At 31.9% G+C, this 23,447-nt stretch overlaps 2 protein-coding genes across 3 annotated transcripts; both read left to right on the top strand.

Moving 5' to 3' along the window:
• The first annotated feature begins 6,732 nt into the window (after positions 1-6,732).
• LOC123209187 (tRNA-dihydrouridine(20) synthase [NAD(P)+]-like) lies at positions 6,733-14,834 on the top strand. The gene is made up of 9 exons (XM_044627042.1): positions 6,733-6,840; positions 6,930-7,035; positions 10,713-10,851; positions 11,613-11,721; positions 11,817-11,953; positions 12,641-12,777; positions 13,322-13,428; positions 13,648-13,775; positions 14,314-14,834. Exons 1-9 carry the CDS (start codon positions 6,796-6,798, stop codon positions 14,381-14,383), a joined length of 978 nt encoding a protein of 325 aa, XP_044482977.1. The 5' UTR covers positions 6,733-6,795; the 3' UTR covers positions 14,384-14,834.
• Positions 14,835-15,466: 632 nt separating this feature from the next.
• LOC123227925 (protein RMD5 homolog) lies at positions 15,467-21,497 on the top strand. 2 transcript variants are annotated; one of them, XM_044653080.1, is made up of 3 exons: positions 15,467-15,615; positions 15,827-15,871; positions 20,114-21,497. In XM_044653080.1, the coding sequence occupies exon 3, from the start codon at positions 20,158-20,160 to the stop codon at positions 21,304-21,306; it is 1,149 nt and encodes a 382-aa protein (XP_044509015.1). In that variant the 5' UTR covers positions 15,467-15,615; positions 15,827-15,871; positions 20,114-20,157; the 3' UTR covers positions 21,307-21,497. The 2 variants fall into 2 exon arrangements, with proteins under 2 accessions (XP_044509015.1, XP_044509006.1); XM_044653071.1 differs by having other exon boundaries at positions 15,468-15,615; positions 20,143-21,497.
• Positions 21,498-23,447: the final 1,950 nt, after the last annotated feature.

Here is a 23,447-nt window from a genome sequence, read left to right as displayed (position 1 = left end):
AATAACACAATTCAGATTAAAAATTGGTGTAGTGAAAGGAAGAAGAGAATTCGAGCTTAGGAAAAGTGTCAAATCCCTATAGTTAGCTTTCAGAAAGTATTAATAGATGTCAGATGAGATAAAGTATGACCCAAATAGTAAAGAATGAACTAGATTATCACTTAGATTTCTTATGGAAATTATAATGTGAGATTGAGTCCCGAGAGTGAGTTAGAACAGGAAAATATATAGTTTACTTAATTCTTTCCCCTTACTGAGTGTTTTATCTCTCATTTCCTTTTCTTTCATGATTGCAGGTACAAGTGATCGAGGTAGCTACGTGGCAGGGTCAGGTCAGCAAAGATAGACCTAGACTAGGGTTGGTTACCTATGGTTTTTGTTACATACATATGACACTGTTGATTTTTGGCCCTATTCAGATAGTTGTATAGTTGTATCTAGGGGCATGTATATGATTACTCCATAATCTTAGATGTTTCAGATGAGTTTTCATATAGGATATATATATTTTTTGTTCGCTTTCAAATTTTCAATTTTCTTAAAATAATTTCTAAACACTTTTAGTGATGTGTTCATTTTAAAATATTTAAAAAAATAATAATATAGAAGCTTTGGATATTAATTCGTAACATTTCTCCTTCGATGGGTAGTACTTCTAGGGAGGGATGTTACAACTAGATACTGACATCATTATCAAAGATGTAAAGTGATGAGGTTTTTCAAAAGCTGAAACATGAAGAAAATTACAGAAGGCCAGAAAATGCTGTGCGTGAGAGACTGAAAGGGTGAAACTTGAAAGTGTTTTTACTTTTGACTAAACATTTTAACTAAGAGTTAAAAGGGAAATAGAGTTTGACTTTTGACTAAAAGTTAAACAACACAACATTGCTTGAGTGAGCTCAACCAGCTTGTGAGCCGCCCAAGTCTCTCAACTGATAGCTTGAGCTCGTTTTTACTATTATGTAAAGCTCAAGCTCACTAATATGGGGCTTGTTTCAGGCTTGTTAGAGCCAAAATTAAGTTTGATTCAAATCTAGCCCTAGATACCTATAAGATATTTCATACATGCTCATATGAGGGCATTAAGGGTGTCACTTGAATAGTTCACTTATGAATTATGTGCGTAAAAAGGAGAATTGCACCAATGATTCCTTACATGGTCAGTAAGATGTTTCATGAATGCATCTACCATAAGGACCATTTTCGAATAGCTTATTGGTAATCCACTTATGAATTACATGCATGGAAAGAAAGATACATCAATGTTTCCTCGCATAACCAAGGTATCAATGCTTATGTAGCCTAAGTTTGATTGATATGTGCTTTGTGCACTTAAAAGAAGCGAATGAGAATGATACATCTAAAATATCAAAAGTAGAAATGTCATGCTTTCATGAAACATTTGGGATTTTGAAAATATGAGAATAGGTATTTGTGCGATACCATAGTGGTTCAAGGACTGATCATCTAAGATGTCAAGGTCATTCAAGAATAAACATCTAGGATATCGAAAAATAACTGATTAGAAATGAATTTGAAAGAAAGGATGCATAGGAAATTCTAATGACGATTTCTATGTGTTAGAGTTATGCAATTTTTAAGATATAGAACACTAAATATGAACATAAGTTGTATGCATGTTGTGATGCCCAGTCGGTTACATACTATTGCATGTTTTCACACTCATACATTTCTTTATGTTTATTTTGTAGATAGGAGATGAGTTTGCAGGGTTGCACGAGGAGAGTGAGTTGGCTAGTTGAGTTTGCATGAGGAGGGACATGTTATTTCTAGTTCAATTTTTGTTCATGTTGATTATGTTTCATGTTATTCAATATTCAAACTATGATAATGTATTAAGCAATTATGTATATTTTAAATATGTACAAATAATTAGTGATGGCTTTTATATTTATATATGACACCTTTCATATGCTTTTATGTAAGTTGTTCATACTCTTATTTAATATTTATTTTTTGTTGTATTGAATGAACGTACTTAAAGGGTTTTCAGTTAATTTTTAAGTCAATATATCTTTTCAGTTTTTTAACGTTCTCAAAGATACGCATATAGAAAGACCAAAATGTTTTATATTTTCTATTAACCTTTATATCTAACCAATATAATAATATTTGACATTTTGATCGATCCTATAATGATAATGTGATTTATTTTAAATAAATAAATAAAATTTAATAAATTTGCAAAATCACCCTTTCATTCCTAAGGTTTCATGCTATTAGCTTATAGAAAAAGCTAAATTTACACAAATTTATACACCCCCAAATTCCAAATCTTACCACCTTTAAAGCTTACTAAAACTTTGCTAGCTTTAAATTCTCACAATTACACACAACCACAAACCAACCCCACCCCACCTCTGCCCCCACACCCCAATTGATGTTTAATTTTCTAGTACAAAGATATGTTGCCTATACACCCCCTAAAAAACATTAGTTAAATTTTCCTAAATTCCCTTATATTTTAAAATCTTACACGTGCCTTTCAAATTAAAGTTCAAGGTTCCAGTTTATATTTAGGGAGAAAGCTAAACTTTTGGAAACATTTGTAGCTTCTACATTTATGCTACACCCTTAAAAAGGCTATTAGAATTACCCAAACACTTATAGTCTAAAAACTTCATTTATTCCCCCCAAATCGAAGTTTAGCATTTTCATTTACGTTAGACTTTTGGGAAATGCTTAGAACTCATGAAAATCCTGCAATCTTGCCCATTTTTCTTAAAATACAGCATTTCATCAACGTAAGAAGCAAAAAAAAAAAATAAAATAATAAAGTATTTAATAATCTGAATACTTGGAGTTAATTCTTTGTTTGAATTTGTATTTTTGTGTGAGATTTTGGATATGAACTCTTGAATATAAAAAAATTAGTAGTTAGGGTTAAGATATTTTAGAATTTTTCTTAGAAAGTAATTTAATTTATTTGATTATAATGGTTAACCCTTAAAAAATTGGTTATTATAAGTGTTCAAAATGTGGTTATTTTATTAATAACCTATATTATTGATATATTATTTTAAACGGTAAATTATAAGACTTTTTGTCTTATTTTTTTTAATTATTTATACAATAATTATGCACAAACTGAAATCAAGAATAACATTATATATATTGTGGATGTATCTGAATCAAAATTGCAGAGGAAGATAACCCTTAGCCCATCTTCTACTTTCTTCTTTCTTCTTTCTTCTGTCGTCGCCTCCATGTCACCATCCACTTTCATTGGCTTGATTTTATCAGTATATATTTTTAATGGCAGCAACGTCACAAGCTTCCACCATTTACCTTTATTCCAAGTTTCAATTCTAAGCAAAAACTGTACAAAGTCACATTTGGTCTATTTTAGACGACTTACTTTTCTTGGAAAAATCTAACGTTCAAGCATCTATTTCTCAGAATAATATTTGAAGGTATCAACAATTACTTTTTCAATATTATAATTGAAGGGTCTTCCTGTTAGATATAAAATGCAATTTTGACTGGTTTGCACCACACTAGTGAATAAGAATAAGAATCTAAATCTGAAATTTCATTCTCTTTTTGTGGCAATACTGATATTGATGGTAAGCTTCAAGGCAAAAACATCAAAGTTACACACGATTCATTCAAACGAGACCACCTCGAAATCAATAAATAAAATTATCTTTCTCCATGGAATGGGTTGGTAACAGCTTTTGAAGAGAAGAAACCAGGGGAGGGATTATGTGGCTAAGGCTAAATGGAGATGCCTTTTCTCAGGAGTTGTGATTCCGATGACGATGCACGAATTAATAAGATTGCATGAGATAAGTTGGTAAGTTATGGTGAAGATTTGTCTGACTTTAAGGAGTGGTGGGGTGGGCGCTCTCTTTCTTGGAGAATTAAATGCAAATGCGGGTGGTGGTAAGCTATCTAGTTTGCTGCTTTGTTGGCGTGACATCGGATGAATGGTCATGTATTTTTTAAGCACCAACATTCATTAGTTTAAATATTCAATTTAAACATTAATTTAAGTTTTTAACATATGCCGCTTAAATACAATCAAAGTGCCAACAAAAAGCCCTTTTTAACCTTGGAACATATTTGTTGTTGTTATGTTAATACTGTATATACACAGTTTTGAATATATAATTAGATATATAAATGATGTGTTATCATATGATTGAATATTATTTTATCTTTAATTCAAAATTACTCAATCATATGATGATATATTCTTTGTGTATCCAATTATGTACACCAAATTATACACACATAATTTTTTTTATGTATGTATGTATGTATGCACACACACAACCACATGATTATAATTAAATTCAGACGTTTATATCAATACAAAGGAATTTTTGCTAAGTGCATTTGTAGTCACTCCATTTCTAATGTCATTGTTTCAGCTTAAGGATTTTGCGATAACGCACTTCAACAACAACAAATGTGCACAGAAGCAGACAAACACAATTATAAAGTTTTAGTTTATCTTAAGTTACTCTATTTTAACATTGATCTATCAGCTTAAAGATTTTGACTTGACACACTTAAAAAAATTTAGACAAGAGTGAATGAAGACTTAATACATGATAAAACGGGTTCAAGCATGCATGTACTCGAACTAAGACTTTGGACATAATTCTTAGACAAACTTGAGATAGAGCGACAAGTTATACAAAGTAGCAAAGAAAAGGCATTGGAAAAACTTGGATGCCTCATAGATTTAAACACATTTTGGTGAAAGCTCAACAATTTGGCTCAATATTTTGAGCTAAGAGTGCCTGCGTGCTACTGCATTGACTTACATGGATAAAAAAAGTTGATGTGCAGAGTCTTCCCACTATTTAGGATTGCAAGTTTACTGTCTGGGTTTATCCATAAACATTTTTAAGTATCCTCTTAATGATTCAAGATATGCATTGGAGAGGATTCAGAGTCCCCTAGTTATGAGCACCTTGTCATTGTCGTTGCCAACAAGAATAAGTGCTAGCTATGTGTGGAATTTGGTGTACTCTTTGTGACTAATGCTTCTTGAGGGACTAGGGTCTTTGATGACGATGTTGATATCAAAGTAACATTGTTAGGTGACATTGTTGGAAATGCTAATTACTATATTTAGTTGCACAACCATATCGGATGTTGATTGTTGCATCTTAATTGTCGATAGTTGATTTTTTTAGTGGCACTAATAGGATTTGATGGTCTTGGGAGATCAACATTACAACTAGAGTCAGATTCGTTAAAGGTTTATAAAGATCTTTGGTTTCATATTATAAGAATGACATGTTAGAGATTGACGGTAAACATATATTTCAAGTGAAAACCATCTTTCTAGCATCAAATCTTTGATGTAATTTTTAATCACCAATTTGAAGTGTAACCTAAAAGTGGTATGCAATAAAGACTATAATTATGATGATTAGAAATGGGAAATAATCTCGTTATCCACTGTCTATAAAGATTGTGTGTGAGAAATTATACGAAATTCTATATGAAAGAATAAGAGAGACAAAAAAATTTTAATTTAGTTTGACTTATTGTTTAGGAGTTTATATCCATGATTATGTTATTCATCTTCTAGGAATGTTCTGATAGAGTTTGTGTAACAATTACAACAAAGTGTTATGTATTTGGAATCTTTAGAGAGTTTTCAAAGTCTTTCTTCCCTAACCTTTGTATAATTCCTTTATATTTATAAAAATGAAGAAGTAACAAATAAATTTCATATCTAAATATCCCTAATTCTACCATAATTATAGGGATTTATTCCAATTCAAACACTATAAAAATAAGATAATTAATTAATTACATTTTATTGCATGACCTCTTTTTTATGAGAGGTAATAGTTTTCTCTTGTAGATAAGAAATTAAATAGAAAAATAATCTAGTAGAAATTGAGGAGATATATTGTCAAGTATAGTGTCTGAGTAATGAAACTATTATCTGCGTTATGGGTCTCTCTAGCTTGTTATTGGGTGGTTGCTTATTAAGTGTCCACTTTTGTAAGTTTGTTCAATGAAAAATCTTTTTGTATAATAATAATTATAAAAATTAAATTAAATGTTAAAAGTTGTCAACAAACAAACTAGGTATGAAATTGGCTAGATCACACATAAAATGGTACATTTAGTTGAAACGGCACTTGAAATTGTGAGATGTTACTAGATTACACCATGGAAGGTGAGCATACTTTTAAATAAAAAACATTATATGTCATTCAATAAAGTATAGGAGTATGAAACATCCTTTATGTTGAGGAAGGGTACTGTTATATGTATAATTTTATTTATGAATAATGATATGTTATTATGTGATCGAATAATTAAAAATAAAAAATAAAATAATATTTAATTATATCGTGATATATCAGTATTTATATACATAACATTATTGGTTGAGGAAATAAGAGAGAGAAAGCGAAACTTCATGTTGTCCTTTTGGATATGCCAAATTGCCAAAGATTCATTGAGACTTTAATTACTAATCTATTCATTCTGAAACGTACAACTCTTGTTTAATGAAACTTGTTTTTGTGCTTGGATTTCTGCAGTAATTCAAAATAATGACATTGCCTATTCATATATATTTATCAATATTTTGCCACTAAAATTGTGGACCTATTAGACCCAAAGTTCCTGATTGGCCTTAAAATCAAGCCCAAATTGAATCAACAGAATTGAATTTCCTTATAACTACACGTTGGTTTCTTATTATCACCGTAAAACAGAAGAATTTGTTTCGACTCTGGTTGGTTCCTTATAAATCAAGCCCAAAGTTCCTGGTTCGTTCCGAACCCGGAAATAATGGAATATGAGAACAAGCTTGTCCTCGCTCCCATGGTTCGAGTTGTAAGTCAAAAGCTTTACGAGCTCCCTTTAATTTTTGTTTGCACCCGAACAGTGTCTAAGCATCTTTCGATTTTATTTCTGTTTTTTAGGGGACATTGCCGTTTAGGTTATTAGCTGCTCAATATGGTGCAGATATTACTTATGGGGAGGAGATTATCGATCATAAACTTCTCAAGTGTGAACGCAGAGTAAATGGTACCGTTTTCAATTAACTTTCTTAAAATTTCTTTCTTCTATTTATTTTCATGTTCTGTTTTTGCAAGTTCGTTAATTTCCTGGTTTATGCTGAACTATTTACGTGGCTTTTTAGTTTAACTGGATTTTTGTTTGGGATTGCGGTTTTTGATAATTAAAATTATGAGGAATTGCTATGCCATTAGATGATGTATCCAAATTGGACCGGAATTATCTGTAAAAATCAGTTATTATGGCCATGCGACAGAAGGATGGTTGTAATCAGTTAGCTAAGGAAATAAGTCTAACTATGCATTGCAAGATTTGATTGAAGTTGTAATAATTATGCACTGTGCATGTTGAGAAATCTTACATCAAGATTTAAGAAGTTGAGAAATCTTACATCAAGATTTAAGAAGTTGTGAAGTTTAATTTCTATTAGAATTGGTTTTTTTTATGAATTTACATCTCTTTTCGGTTGTTTGTGTATGCTAGAGTTTTTAATTTGGGAAATGTGTTTGATAGATGTAAGGTATCTGTAGGACTACTTAAATGAGATCACCAGGCAAGATGCATGTAAACTTATTATCGATAGATAAAATGGTTGGATTCAGCTGGTTATGTGGATGTAACTGTTTTTCGGTTATTTATTCGCATGATCTTTTAAAGTGAACTTACTTTGGATGACTTAAAAGCATCAAACATGTTGAGAAAGTTTATATGATAACAAGAATTAATTTTTTTATGCAAATTGCTTGATGACATAATTTTTTGGTAATGAATTTTGCAAAAATTTCTTTCTAATGTAATCATGGCAGTGTCCATGTTTTAGCCATACATATGAACCAACATAGTTTATCATCAAAATCAGTTTCTTTACAACTAAATTTCTTGCGAGAGACTATATTCTTGGGCATCTTTGCTGCTTCATGTTTTGTGTTGTCAATTAGGTGTTCATGCTTATGAAAAGAGATGATTGGAGAATACTTTGATGTATTGATTCTAGAAAAATTACAATATTATATAGGAAGTGTATCTGACTAATATAGGAAATTTATTAACTAATTTTATCTAACTTAGAAAACATATATATGTATTCCTATTTTACACGATGTATTCCTTATTTACATGATATTATAATAGATATTTCAATACTCTCCCTCAAGCTAGAGCATATAAGTTATATGCGTCAAGCTTGTTACAAATATAATTAATTCAAGGACCTCGGAGAGATTTAGTAAGGATGTCAGCAAGTTGATTGTTTGAGTTAACATGACTTGTGGTAATGTTGCCAGACATAATCTTCTCACGAACAAAATGAAAATAAATTTCTATGTGCTTTGTTCTTTCATGAAAAACTGAATTAGAAGAAATGTGAAGTGCAGTTTGGTTGTCACAAAGTAATATCATTTACGATATATCTGAAAACTTCAACTCTTGAATTAACTGCTTCAACTAGATAAGATCATGGGTAACTAAGGTCATAGCATGATACTCTACTTCTACGCTTGATTTGGCCAAAACGTCTTGTTTTTACTTTACTATGATATGAGATTTTCTTGGCATCTTCTAAGTCCACTAGGAGAGGCAGTGTTGTCGCACGTTTGCTGGAGAAGGAGATTGGCAACGAAGGCTACTGAGAGGACTAATGGTGCGTGGAGGTGTGTGCAGTGGCAAATGGTGACACTTCTTCCAAAGGTTTGTTGGCGAGGTAGTTCCGGTCACAATGGTGTAGGCACGACTACCGAAAAAGAACAAAAACATGATGGCTAGAGGAGACAGCTGGAAAACGACTTAGAATTTCTGGGACGCGGGTTAGGATTGTTGGGAAAATTTTAGAAGCCTAATATAGGCTCTGGTACCATATAAAAAAAGATGATGATTGGAGAATATTTCGATGTATTGATTCAAAGAAAAATACAATATTATATAAGAAGTATATTTAACTAATCTAGAAAAGCTATTAACTACGTCTATCTAACTTAGGAAAGATATCTATATATTTCTATTTTATATGATGGATTCCTTATTTACACGATATTACAACATATATTTCAACAATGCTCATACTCTCAGCGTTTCAGGCTCAAACTGTATAACTGTCTATTTGGCCTGTCATCAGCTGAAGCAGTGTAGCAAAATGTAGGCAGGCGACGTCCAGGTGAAGGTTATTCATTTATTTTTGCTGTGTTTTTGTGAGCTGGAAACCACAGACCAAAAAATATTGCATAGCTAACAGCAAACAAGATATATGGTTTTCATCCTTTCTTTTTTGGGCCAACTCAATCAAATGACCAAAAATTATAGTACTATAAGGGTTTTTAAAGGTATCATTAACTGCCAATCATTTACTGTGTCCTTCTCTTAAGGTTTCAAAAAATTTAGAAGCTATGAAAACTGCTTGATTTGGTAGATTATAATGGTGTTCCCTGCTCTTGGCTTGGGTCTTTGCTTGGTTGGGCTTGCTTGTGAGATCTGATGTTAAAATCCTTGACCACTTTTGGCCAATGTATGACATGATGAGCTTGTATGAGGGTTTTGATTGTAGAAATGCGCCATTCAATGGACTCATCAACAAGCTATTTGTGATGAATATGCATTTTCTTTTATGTAGGCACTTCAAGTTTAATTATTGTTGATTGTTCCCTTTTTGTTTAAATTAGGTTTCTTTCTTATTGTGGTACAAGCATTGAATTGGAGGTTGGGGTAGCCAGTTATGTACTAGTTGAGTCCTAGCATGTAATAAGTGGCAATCTTTTATCCATGTTTCAGATCAATAGAGTAATTTGATTTTTTTCAAATTTTTTTTTTTCTTTTTAATAAATGGTAAACAGTTTTGGCTTCTTAACAATTCCATTAATAGCTTCCGCATTGAGTTTTTGAATTATGAAGTTTTCCATTCTCTAAAATAAATTGATAGACTTATAATAGGTTCTATTTGATATAACATTATTTGATGATGCATTCCTTAATCAATCTCATGGACAAGAGAAACAAAATCCAAGCACTCAGATTATGGTTGCTCCATTTAAAGCAAAGATCAGAAAATTTTAGTAAATGAGTGTGAGATCAAACTTATCTGACATTTACTGAATTTACTTTTGAAACTTTTAAGTTTTTGAGATAGAACATATAAATAAGTTGAACGATAAATTAGTCATTGTTCTAGACTTAGTAAGAGTTTTGGGAAGTATTGTACATGGTCTAGGTTTCTTTGTTCCATCCTGAAGGAGGAGTAAAGGGAAACGGTTTAGAATTCCTTCAATTTCGTTCAACCTTTTTAAGTGGTGCATGGTGAAAAAAGGTTGAATGAGGAGAGAAATATGGTGATAAATACAGACATACTTGAATGGTCCATGAAATCTATAACTTTCTCAGTGAATTGATTTTGGAGAGAGAACTCAAGACATTTCATTGCTAACAAACACCTAATTAATGACATGAGCCTATACCCATAGCTCTTCTCTGTCTCACCTTATTTGTATAAACAAATCAATGTAATGATTCCTAAACAGAATTTCTTGTTTTTGTCTTTTGAATGGCAAGTCAAATAGACTATTGATGTTATTTCTAGTATATTTGTGTAATGAATAGCTAATTAAATCCTATTTTTGGTGGAAGCTGTGGAAGGAAAAATTTGGTCTATTGTTGATTTATGATTTAATGATTGGAGCCACATATATTCTTTTGTTGTCCAGATTACATTGGCTCAACAGATTTTGTGGAGAAGGGAACAGATAATGTTGTATTTAGAACTTGTCATCAAGAAAGAAATCAGGTAGTATTTCAAATGGGAACTTCTGATGCTGTGAGGGCCCTAAATGCTGCAAAGATAGTGTAAGTTGTCCAGGTATTCATTGTTTTAAAGTGCTAAATCTGGTTTCTGTTGTAGCTTTAAATTCTTGGAAAGTGTATATTTCGTTTCATTAAAGGAAATTTTGATAGAAGTCACTGATGCAATTAGCTCTCTAGTGGCTCTTTAGGGCGTGCTTGGCACTCATTAAATTTGGATGGGGTAAAAGCAAATGCTGCAATTTTCCTGGCTGAGTTGTTTGATATAAATCCTGAGAGTTAATGTGCTTTAGTTGAGCCAGAAAATAAAAATGGTTTTGGAATTGTTCAAGTAATTTCATGTGTATTTATACTATAAAGAACTGTCAGAAGTGCATCATTGAGCCAGTCAAGCTGTATTAAGCTTTATAGCCTATTTAAATTTATATTAGGCGCAAAATTGAAATGATTGATTTATTGCTGCTATTTGGTTTATAATAATTACTTAGCAGGCATAATATTTGATTTATAATAATGGCTTAGCTATTTCATTTGTTATAATTGTTAAGCAGTCATAGCTTGGAACCTGCATTGGCATTACACAAGGCATATTCATTTCAGTGATGCATTTAAAACTAATGCAATACCTGATCTGTCAATGATTTCTCTCCCATTCAAGTTAGGTGTAGGCAGCTTGGATTTTAGATCTGTGTCTGAAATTAGGGGTTGGTCAATTTGGAGGCATTTAGTCATCCCTTCTCTGACCAAAACCTTTTCTCCACTCCTTATTTTGATTAATCATTATTGACCGGAATTTATCCATTTAGGTGTGAAGATGTTGCAGCAGTTGATATCAATATGGGCTGCCCCAAGTCATTTTCTGTGAGTGGGGGCATGGGTGCTGCTCTGTTGGCTAAGCCAGAGCTCATTCATGATGTATGCTTGCATATACTTGGAGAAGTCTCTTTTTCCTTTTTTTGGTTGAAAATATTCAATAAGACTATCCCTTATTTTTTATTTCTTTAATCCAGATTTTGACAACACTGAAAAGGAATTTGGATGTTCCGGTGACATGCAAGATTCGACTTCTAAAATCATCTCAGGATACTGTTGAACTAGCAAGGAGAATTGAGAAAACAGGTGTTTCTGCTCTTGCTGTGCATGGAAGGTTGTTTCTAGGTTGCGCATATTTTGTCAGGAGCTTCATACTTTTATTTGTGTGATTGAGTAGATTTTGATGTTCATTGCTTCATTCCATGCTATGACATTTGTTCCATGAGATGCATTTGTGCAGTATTTATGATTTTCCAATATAATGGATTATTATTATTTACATTTGTTCTGTATGGTCAGGCCAGCGACACAGTCAACTTGAGGTTGTATAGTGAACAGTTTTGTATCATTTTAAAATTAACTTATTTTCTTCTGACATTGGCTTCCTTTCCATAGAGAAAGGAACTCAATCAAAGCATATCCTTTCCAGGCCTTGTTTGAAACTTGTTTGACTCCCAAGGCAAAATCTGCCATTGCCAGGACAAATTACTGGAGTTTTTAGATCAATTTTTTATCTTTTCGCTTGAGCTAGAAAGAATTTGGAATACTTGCTATTTCTTAAACATGGAAGTGAAATAGGAATTAAGTTATTACATAGAAAGATAATATTTTTTAACCTAGTAATGTAGCTTCCCTGTTTATACATGTATATCCTCTGAAAACCTTTAAATGTAAAGCTCAATCACTATGTCTGCATTTAAATATCTAGATTTATCATTACATAACCTTGGAAATTTTAGTATAAAACTCTCTCAAATTTTATTTCAGTTGTGACATGTATTTTTCTTGAAAAATTTTGCAGAAAAGTAGCAGATAGGCCAAGGGATCCAGCTAAGTGGAGTGAAATTGCTGATGTTGTAGCAGCATTGTCTATTCCAGTTATTGCTAATGGCGATGTCTTTGAGTATGATGATTTTCAACACATTAAAAGCGCTACCGGTAGATATTGTCTAATTGTTTTCTTATTTCTTCAAACTTTATAGTGTGATGGAATTGGCAATGTCAATGTAAATGTATGAAGCAATGATTTGGACATTTAAATATACATCTTTTATTTTATATTACAGGAAAATGTGCTTGAAAGATTTAAATATTTTCTATATTAGGTGAAACATTATACAGAAGTAGTGAGATCTTTTCAATATATTTTTGTTTAATTAATTTCATTCTAATAAAAAAAAATACTCTTGTTTACTTTCATAAAATTTATTTATTGTTTATTAGAATTATTAATAATGCACCATTGAAGAGTGTATATTCATCAAATATTGATTGTAAAATACAATTTAATATTGTTATTTGGACAGTTTATGGGTAGTTGAAATATCAAGCCTCCTTAGGGACTTCTGCAAATGGATTGATTTGATATTGCATTAGTGCATACAATGAATCGGTTTTTTATTGAACATGCAAACTTCTATATTCCTTTGTTGAATTCTGTTGGATTTTTATGAATTCTAAGTAATACTTGTGTTTTTCTAAGGTGCCTCGTCAGTCATGGTTGCTAGAGGAGCACTCTGGAATGCATCAATGTTCTCTCCTGGAGGCAAATTACCCTGGGAAGATGTGAAAAGAGAATATGTTCGGAAGGTAGGTTTTCCTTTGTGTGTGTTGACCAACTATAATTCAATCAGGAACTAGCTCACATATCCCTTCTACGAGATTTGGAAATTTGAGTTGACATCAGGATCAATTTGGCATGCTTTACATGTTTTTAAACTTTCATAGCAATATTTTTATGCTATTTACTTAGACTTTGCTGTCTGGCATACTACATGTGAGCTTACATAATTTTGCTTTTAATTTCAGAGCATCTTATGGGATAACGACATTAAAAGTACAAAGCACACTTTGAAAGAAATAATAATGCATTATTCTTGTCTTGAACTGCCAGAAGGGAAGGCTGTGATTAAGTCAGAAACGTTGGCAGATTTAGCGTAAGTTTCAATTTAAATGATCTCGGCTTAAAAAATTCAAGGCTTCTGAAAATTTTCCTCTGCCTGGTATTGTTTTTGTTATTGTCTTTATCTTTGTATATCTGGATCATATTCAAGATTTTTTTTCTTACTTTTTGTCATTTGAGAAGAAATTAAACGATATCATCAATTGAAGAATTATGAAGGAGTGAACAGACTGTCCACTAAAATGAAGATCCATGTAAAGGATCAAGATAAGATCTAACCAATAGAGTAATTCAAGAAGTTTTTATTTAAAAGCCTTAATTGTTAGCAAGTTTTGTGAAGTGATTCATATTTAGCATATTCCAGTAAACATTTTGGAGCTGGAAGTATTAGTTCTTATTAGTTTCATCCACTACTTCCTTCAGTTTTTAGAAAGGCTTCAGTACATATGTAAACTTTGGAGAGGTGTTGCCAGTGCTAACAACAACTAGATATCTCTTTTCTTGAATTATCAAACATTGTAAACTAGTAGTTATGCTAATGTAAACTGTTATTGATTACTCTTATCTTTCAGGAAACTTTATGGGGAGGAAGAGTACTACCAGTTTCTTAACTCTAACCGATTCTTGGTCAATGGAAGTTGATGAAATTTAATAATTCAATCAGAATTACTGCCTTTTTGTCCAGATTTGAAACACAGTTTTGACAGATCACAGATCCTTTACTGCCCGGTTCATATATAGCCACTGAGATTGTTCAGGAAGGTATCAGCTTAGGGAGAAGAAGGTAGCGAAGTAGGTTGCTCGGTGCATTGTCGAGATGCGCAGCAAGCAGAATTGAACCATGCTGAAGGGGCTTTTATTCTTTGAACTTGTGTACACTGTAATATTTGATTTATAACTTGCTCGTACTTCAACTTTGCGTCCGTACATTTGGGGCAGAATGTAGCCTCTGATGAAAGTGAAAGATTGAGTAATTTTATAGAGGCCAAAAGATTTATTAACCACCCAAGATTGGTGTAAACCTAATATTGTATTTGCTAATTTTTAAAAATTCAAACATTTGTCTGTTTATTAAATTTTGATGTTATTGTTATGAGTAAAATTATCATTTAAAAATTTAATAAATAAAGATTAGGTTTAATTTTTGTTTATAAGCCGCTGACAATTTGACCGATTAAATCGGTTGGGTTTTTAACCTATGATTTTATATGTTTTATATATTTTATGTTTTAAAATTATAATAAATGTTTTATATTATTTAAAATATATATAATAATTTGATAAAAGATTAAATAAGGTGTATAACAAATCACTAAAATAATCTATTATCAGTGAAGTTTTTAAAACTTTAATTTCAAAGATAAGTTATATTTGAGTGATTAGAAATCGACTTTTCTGCAATAATGTTAGAAACATGATTGACAAACCCTTTCCTTAATATAAAAAAAGAATAATAAGCATATCAACAAATCATTCCCCATTTTGACGTTGCTATGCTTAACGGGTAACACTGGCTTTCTTTTTAGCTAATTCTTTTTATTTTTATATAAAAAAATGCAGTATTTTAAACCAGTAAAATAAAATAAAACCGACACATATTTAATTTTCAAGTTTATAAAATAAACAAACAGTGGGTCCACTCTATTTCAACCGACTCACGCAACGGCCAGGATTAAAAGCAGGTGTAGATCTATTCTAAATCGAAGCCGTATTAGATTCCTGCTCGTAGACAAAACGGTGATAAAACTAATCGTAACAGGCCGTTTTGGCCAAATCACATGAAAATGATTCTCTGATACTCCACACAGAGCCGTTTACTTCCCCAGCGTTTCTCTCATCTTTACAAATACTTGTTTTTTTTTTTTTTTTTTAATGTACGTATCAATCTTTTTCTCATTTTGTACTTTCCATTCTCTTTCATATTTTGTGAACCTAGCTCCATCACATAAATTGCTTTTAGTATTTGATTTATCAATGATTTGGAATTATTGAATGAATCTCCTGGCTTTCTAGGAGTGTGTCTTTGTAGAATGCGTGATTTTAATGTGATTAACATTGTGATTGGTGATATAATTTCTATTGCAGGTGAAGTTGGGAACTTACTGCAAGCTTGCTCTGGTATTCAAAGTGGTAATTTTGATTATTTTTTTCTTTCAAATCATTAAATAGTTGGAATTAAATACGTCTGTTCTTGAATTCTTTTTCTTTTAGTTTTTTTAAGTGTTGGTTATTTTGTCTTTAAATTTGTAAAAGATTGATTGATATTAATATGTGTTGCTGTTAGCAGTTTGTATAGTTGATTGATATATATATATTTTCATTTTCGAACAACAACGCTGATTTTTTCTCTGCATAATTTACGTTGAAGCACTATTTAACCAGAAAGTTTCGACCTGCCAAAAAGTTTAAGCTGATAGGGGAAGGCTCAAGGCGCTTTAAGTTCCTACATACTCCCACACTTAGAAGACCAAATTAATAGCAACTTGTCTAATAGAATCAACACAGGATTTTCGGTGCCATTAATGGAATAAAGCCTTTTAGGATTTTAATAAAATACCAGGTGTAGGACCAAAATATAGTCAAATTTAGAAGAAGAATATAAATTAGGGTGAGAAGAGTATTAGAAGAGAAGAATTTAGGGAGATAGAAGTGAAAATTATTTACTTTTATAAGTTCTTAATTGGTTCGTCTTTCAAAGATATAAGATTTAGGCCTATATAGTGGCCAGATCTTAAACAAAAAGGAAATAAAAATCAACTGAATTTAAGGCAATTAAATTAAACTTACAAAAGTGATAATCCAACTCAAAAATATTTTTTTGAAGTTCATTCTTGATTCTTTGCCATTTTCTATCAATTTAGAGAAGTTTGATTTATGTTGATTTAAGGTATTGATAATAATTTAAGTGATGAACATGATGAAACTCTTCTGTGTTGTATGGCTCTTCCATTTAAGTAGAAAATATAAACATTGTCTATTCTTAATCTAGCAAGCAAATCGGCTAAACATTTTTTTATTGCATCAATTAGCTCAGGTGAAGTTTCAGTATTATACACCTTAGCATAAGGGGAATGAAGTTGTGACTACTATACTGGATGATGATTTGCTAACACCATGAAAGAGTCTAGTAGAGGCAATAAGTTTTGGTTAAGTACTCAAATATTACATCAAGAGAGTATGCACGAGATCTAATAGAAATTTTTGAGAAAAAATTTCACAGTGATTGTGATCAACATCACCATCTAAGTTACGGATAGATACTGTCAAGGTGGGATGGCTTCCTCATCTCAATGGGTGGGATCATATTCTTAGGACTTGCACACGATATGGGCCAAAAGCCTAGAGAAGTACTAGTTATTTGATTGCTGACCAAATCATGATTTGAGTATATCTGGAAATGAGAGACTTAACAGAAGGGCTATATGGACGTTGTTTGCTTGAGATATGTAAATTTGTTTTGTTAAGTTCTAAAATAGAACTTCTATGTCATTCCAATTGTCTTATAGCATCTTTAACACCTGAGCATCATTTCTCATGAAAGTTACATCCTTTATGATAAGTAGGTAAATACTTGAGATTTACAGGGCATATATGAAATAAAAAATCACGTAAAAAAGCCAATGAAGTAACCCTGTAACGGTAAAGAAAGGCAGTTTTACTTTCCGTCAGCAAAATTAATGGTTGTGATAGTCATTATAATAAACCCAAAACACCATTGGATAATGAGTCAAGTCAAAACCAAATACACAAGAAAAAAAACATCAGAAAAATATTTTAAATTAGTAGTTTACATTTCCTAGGCTGGCAAAGTATATCCCTGCACAGGTAACCAGGGCACTGAATCATCCTCATGGATGTTTTATGGTCTGAGTGCTCTGTTTGTGAAGCCTAGTATGGTTGTTTTGGTGTTAATTATAGTGTTTGGAACAAAATTATGTTTCGGAAGATTGATATCCATTGATGTAGGATAACAAAAAAAGAAAGAAGACAAAAGAATAGAGGAGAAAAGAAGGGATAGTTATTTTAAACCTCCTGAGGTTTCCCAATAAATTTAAATGCCCTGTGGTTTAGATATTAACACTAAATCCCTTGCCTTTAGACTTTAGTATTTTCTTGTAACTTTTAACAAATACTGGGGATAAATAGTCATTTACCCAACCTTTTCTAATTAATTGTAATTAATTATTAATTATAAAATATGTAAAAGTTATATTTGTGATAGCCAAGTTTATGATAAAACTGATACATAAGTTCAAAAGCAATGAACAATTTTTTAACCTTTATATCAGTTACAATTGTCTCCTTTCATGTCATGGGGCCTACAAATATATGCTGCATTTGACTAGATATACCAACTTGTCTAATTTTCAAAACCAGTTAACCGAACCGAACTGGTTTTAAAAAAATTGAATAAAATATTGAACATATTTTAGAAAATTGGAAAAAATAATAAACTAGGGTAATTCTTTGAAATTCGGTTCAAAATTGGTTAATCGAAAATTTAGTTTGATTAATTGGTATTTTTGGTTCAGTTCAAAATTAGTTAATCTTTAAAAAATTGGCAAACCGGTTCAGTTAACCGGTTTTGAACACCCCTAGTGATGGTTATGGGAATCAGCTGGAAATAACTCTCGAGTAGTTACGAGTTTCTTGATTGAGGCACAACAAAAGTCAGCTGTGTGCCTTCACCGCTTAAGTTTTCTTATGTAGGTTAAATCCTACTGTCAGATCATTGTGGAACTGTAGTTTTTGTAATTCAACAACTACATCTGAAAACAGCATTTTGTTCACTTTAGATTCAGAAATTAGCTGTGTGCCTCTGCCTCTCAAGTTTTCTTATTAGGTTATTTCCAACTGTCCAATCACTGTGGTGGGACTGTAGTTCTTGAAGTTCAATTCCTTGGTTGTGACAGCATTTTTCTTTCCATGTTCCAGTCTGCGAAAGATATTTAATTGATTTCAAAGTAGCAATGCTAGTCAATAGCAGTTCTCTATTTTAGGTTCCCCTCATTGAATTTGTTTCTTTTAGGATTCATGTAATGGGTACCGTCAAATTTTCCATAGGTTGAAACTTTTTATTTGTAAATAAGGTAGCCAGAGATTTTCATTGGAATGCATTGCAAATCATTTATTCAGTAACTGTTTTGAAATTGTAAGTTCAGTTTTCTTAAGTGTACATTATGGGACAAAAAAATTATGCATAGAATATAATTTTACTTTAATTGTTGGTAATAGTTCTGTTGTAGCTATTTCTTACTGGGTTGTGGAGTTCCACAAGCTTGTAAATGGGCAAAAGAGAATTTGGAAATAGAGAAAATATGTGTGCATTCAATAATGCAACAATTGTTGGGCTTCATGATAGTGATTTATTGACAAAAACAAGGTTAAGTGCATTATTTGATGGACTACTCTTGAGAACGGTGTGAAACAAAAACTAGTTAGTTTGGTTCAATTTGGATTATATGAAAATACGTTCAATAATGCAACTCTTGTTGGGTTTCATTATTGAGATTTATCGAGAAAAGAAAGCTTAAGTGCATTATCTAATGGAGTTTTCTTGAGAAGGCTATGATGCAATGATTAATTTTGTTCAATTTTGTGAAATGGTTGAACTGCATATTGCTTGGAATGTTTGGTATGCTTATTTTGCCAAGTGTTTTGGTTTTTAGAATTTGTTAAGCATAAAATGTATTCATGTACTTGTTAAATTAATTTATCGCATACTTCAATTAATTTATCACTTACCAAAAAAAAAAATTTATCACATGCTTCAATTACTACCAAGACAGTATGTTCTCAATTAATTCGGTGGTTTGTTTGATTCCTACATGATATCATGAAAACCAAATTCAAATGTCACTGCTAGTTAGTTACAACCTGGAGCCTCAAATAGGATTATGGTGGTTTGGGTGTTTTTTTTTTTCCAAAATTTTCTTGAGCTGAACTATATCTTTAGGCCGATTGCTACATGTTTACATCTTTTAATATGATAATCAACATATTAAGGGTGGAAAGAGAGGCTTTTCTATTTGAGTGCATGGAATTGTGAAATTGCTCATTTTATTTTCTTGTCTCTCTTTTGTAATGGTTCAATAAATAAGAAAGTTCAAATTGGTTTTTGTACCATTATGGTGCTGTCTTTAAATAGATAAGATTAGAATTGCTACCTTTTAAGTGTTCTAATCCAAGAATTTTCTCCACTTTTTGTTGACGAGTATGCTGCTGTTGCAATAACTGGACTGTGGAGAAAATGTAAACTGGGACTGGAAGTCTTTTTATTTCATTAGTTTTGCATGTTGCCTGGTGCTTAAAGTTCTTTGCCATTAAAAGCTTGATTAAGGAAAGCTCTTTTTTCTCTGATTCAACTGGCAGTTTGATTCATTGTTACAACCTCCTGACAGTGAATAGGACTAAAGATGGAGCTGAATAACATTAAGGATGCATTTGATCGCGTTGCAAAGAAACAAAAGCTGTCCTGTTCTAAAACCCAAGAAGTGATTGAAAAGCTTATCCAAGAAATAGGAAAGGAATTAGAGACAATAAAGACATCCTCACAACTAGATGATCGGCATGTCCTCACTGAGCTAAAGAAAAATTTGCAAGAACTTGCTCCCCTCAGTCAACTGGAAGGCACACAGAAGGAACTGAACATAGCACTGAGCAAGTACGTGAAAGTTTTGGAGAAATCCTTGAATCCAGATATATCCAAGGCTTACAGGAATGTTGAATTTGATAGTGAGACAGTTGACCATATAATTGCAAACCATTTCTATCGACAGGGTTTTTTTGACGTGGGTGACTGCTTCATAAGTGAGTCCAAGGAATCGGAAAATGCTGCTGCTATGAAATCCACTTTCCAGGAATTGTATGAGATCCTTGAAGCAATGAGGAGTCGGAGCCTTGAGCCAGCACTAAAATGGGCTGCTGCAAATTCTGATAAGCTGAAAGAGAATGGATCAGACCTTCAGCTTAAACTTCACAGCTTGCAGTTTGTGGAAATATTACGAGGTGGAAGCAGAGATGAAGCTCTCAAGTATGCTAGAGCCTTTCTGGCTCCTTTTGCTTCAAACCGTGTGAGTGTGATCCAGAAGCTGATGGTCTGCCTCATCTGGGCTAGAAAGCTGGACAGTTGCCCATACCCACAATTGTTATCTCCAAGCAATTGGTTCATAGTGGCAGAGGAGCTAACTAGGCAATTCTGCAATCTTGTTGGACAATCGTACGATAGCCCATTGAGTGTGACAATAGGCGCAGGGGTTCAAGCTTTGCCACCACTTCTGAAGTTTATGAGTGTGATGGCAGGGAAGAGGCAAGAATGGCAATCAATGAAGCAGTTGCCTGTACCAGTGGAATTGGATAAGGAGTTTCAGTTCCATTCCATATTTGTATGTCCGGTGTCAAAGGAGCAATCAACAGAAGATAACCCACCAATGATGATGTCTTGCGGGCACGTGCTTTGCAGGCGGTCTATTAACAAGATGTCAAAGAACAACTCAAGACCGTTTAAGTGCCCGTATTGCCCATCAGAGATCGAACCTCAACTGTGTATGCAGTTGTATCTCTAAAGAATCCCCAAATATGTACACACTGGGTTTGTATTATCTCACCATCTCGAACATGCTTGTAGTTTGGAAGGAACTTGTGTTGACTTGTGTGACGATGACACAAGTTGGTCTGTTTTACGCTGTTAATTTATGCAATTTGTTGTAAAAATAGAAATTCTTTCTGTAAATTCATTCTTGTGAGATTGCATTGCTGGGCTTTTCCCTTCACCATATAATTCATTTAAGAAGAGGGAATGATTAGTTTCACAAGATTGTTGCATGAGTAGGGTAATGTTTCCTCTCATCATTTCAGAAACTTTCCAGTACAAGTAAAAAGTTAAGCAGTAGTTGAACAGGTGCATAAAAATGTGATGATGAAGGAATGCACAGATATTGAGAGTAATGGAGATGATGTCCACTTTTAAAGCGGCAGATAGAAGGTTTGCACTCATCACAACCACTAAAAGTTCAAAAGTGTGCGCAATTTCAGATAGTGAAGAAATAGTGGCTTTCTACCATCACCATTACCATTTTATAAAAACAGAAACATACCCTTTGTCACTGAGGATATCAACCCCTTTTTAAGCTTATGATTTAATATCACCTCTTTTTAGGCTTTTCTTTTATCATTCTCTTTTTTCACTCCTTATCTTTTGCAAACGTGTAATTAAAGTCATGCCAACGTAAAACCAAAATAAATTTTCACTTCCAAAAGTTGGTGAATTTCATCGAATGGCAATCAACACCAAGTGAAAGTTCATTCCATGAGATAATGTTGTTCATTAATTTATTAATTTTTTACTTTTAACTATGTGATCATTCCTTGGCTTGGGATGGATATAGATGGTTATTGGTCCACATTCGTCAAGTCTTTCTTTATATATATATATATATATATTCTCTTTTCATTTTTCATAATTAGGTGGTCCACATTAGTGAAGGTTTTCTTTTTTTCCTTTTTTCTTTTCATTTTTCATAATTAGGTGGTCCATGTGATCATAGTTTTCAAGTTTCTTCGTTGGATCATGTTTGTAATTTTAATGATGCATAACCTTTCTTCGAATATGACTGTTATTTCTTTTTCCTTCTGATTAATAGTTGTCAAGCAACATTTGCAGTAAACTTTTAATTGAATTTTCTTGGACTTCCAACTCCTGATTTCATAACTAGTTTAGAAAAAAAAAAGCCATAATTATTAAGGACAACTAATCTGACTGTCATGACAATTTAAACTGTAAAAGTGTCTTATCTAACAATTGAAATTGAGTATATAGCTACAATTTACGCAAGAGATGTTTTGGTTGAAAAGATTTTTCTAAAAATTAGGTTTTAAACAAAATAGGTATGTGGTTAATTGTGATAGCTATAGTATTTTGGATTTGAACAAATATATTATATACCATTGTCACACCAAACATATTGATGTAATGTATCACTGAATTCATGAAATGGTGAATAATAGAGAGATTTTATTAAAAAATATTAACGGTAATAAAAATTCAATTGACATACTAACTAAAGTAGTCACCTAAGATAAACACCAATTTTGCGGAACAAAACTCCAAGTGATATTGAGGAGCCAACATTCTTCCCATGGGTTGGAGGTCAAACCCACATCATCAGATAATAATAATAAAAATGAGATAATTTTACATTGATGCTCTTGTTATAAAGAAATATAAATATAATTTTTTTTTTTTTAGATTTTTGGGTATGACATAGAGATGAAGCAAGAAATAACCCATCAAAGAGTTTATTTTTCTAGTCTACTCAGATCAAAAATAGAAAATGTCAGATTTTTTCTTAGTTTTTAATTCGTCGCTAGGTATTATCAAGATAATTAAAGTTTATTTAAAAAATTGTTTGAAATATTATTTCTCTTGTATTGATTTATAATCATAGAGTATTGTGAGATTTTAATTAGAAAAATAATTTGAATATTTTTGATTGTTGATTTCAAGTTAATATATAACTTAAGAGTGATTGTACTTAATTTTTGTTGATAATGAATTTTATTTAGAATTTGTTCTGTGGTTTTTTTTTCTTTATGCTAGAAAGTTTTTTATATAAATCATATATTCTTATTTATAATTAATTTATTTTATTTCTTACATACAATACAACTGATATTTTCTATAATTAATTGACTTAATTAATTTACA

Source organism: Mangifera indica, chromosome 1 (genome assembly GCF_011075055.1).
Source record: "Mangifera indica cultivar Alphonso chromosome 1, CATAS_Mindica_2.1, whole genome shotgun sequence".
NCBI lineage: Eukaryota > Viridiplantae > Streptophyta > Magnoliopsida > Sapindales > Anacardiaceae > Mangifera > Mangifera indica.
Note: the sequence above shows the minus strand (reverse complement) of the source record. Positions and strands in the feature narration are given on the sequence as shown.

What these genes read in the sequence shown, in the direction of transcription:
- LOC123227925 (XM_044653080.1), top strand. Translation starts at nt 20,158, where the DNA reads ATGGAGCTGAATAACATTAAGGATGCATTTGATCGCGTTGCAAAGAAA.
- LOC123209187 (XM_044627042.1), top strand. Translation starts at nt 6,796, where the DNA reads ATGGAATATGAGAACAAGCTTGTCCTCGCTCCCATGGTTCGAGTT. An exon ending in TCGCTCCCATGGTTCGAGTT is followed by an intron (nt 6,841 to 6,929) that starts GTAAGTCAAAAG and finishes TCTGTTTTTTAG; the next exon opens with GGGACATTGCCGTTTAGGTT. An exon ending in GAAACGTTGGCAGATTTAGC is followed by an intron (nt 13,776 to 14,313) that starts GTAAGTTTCAAT and finishes CTTATCTTTCAG; the next exon opens with GAAACTTTATGGGGAGGAAG.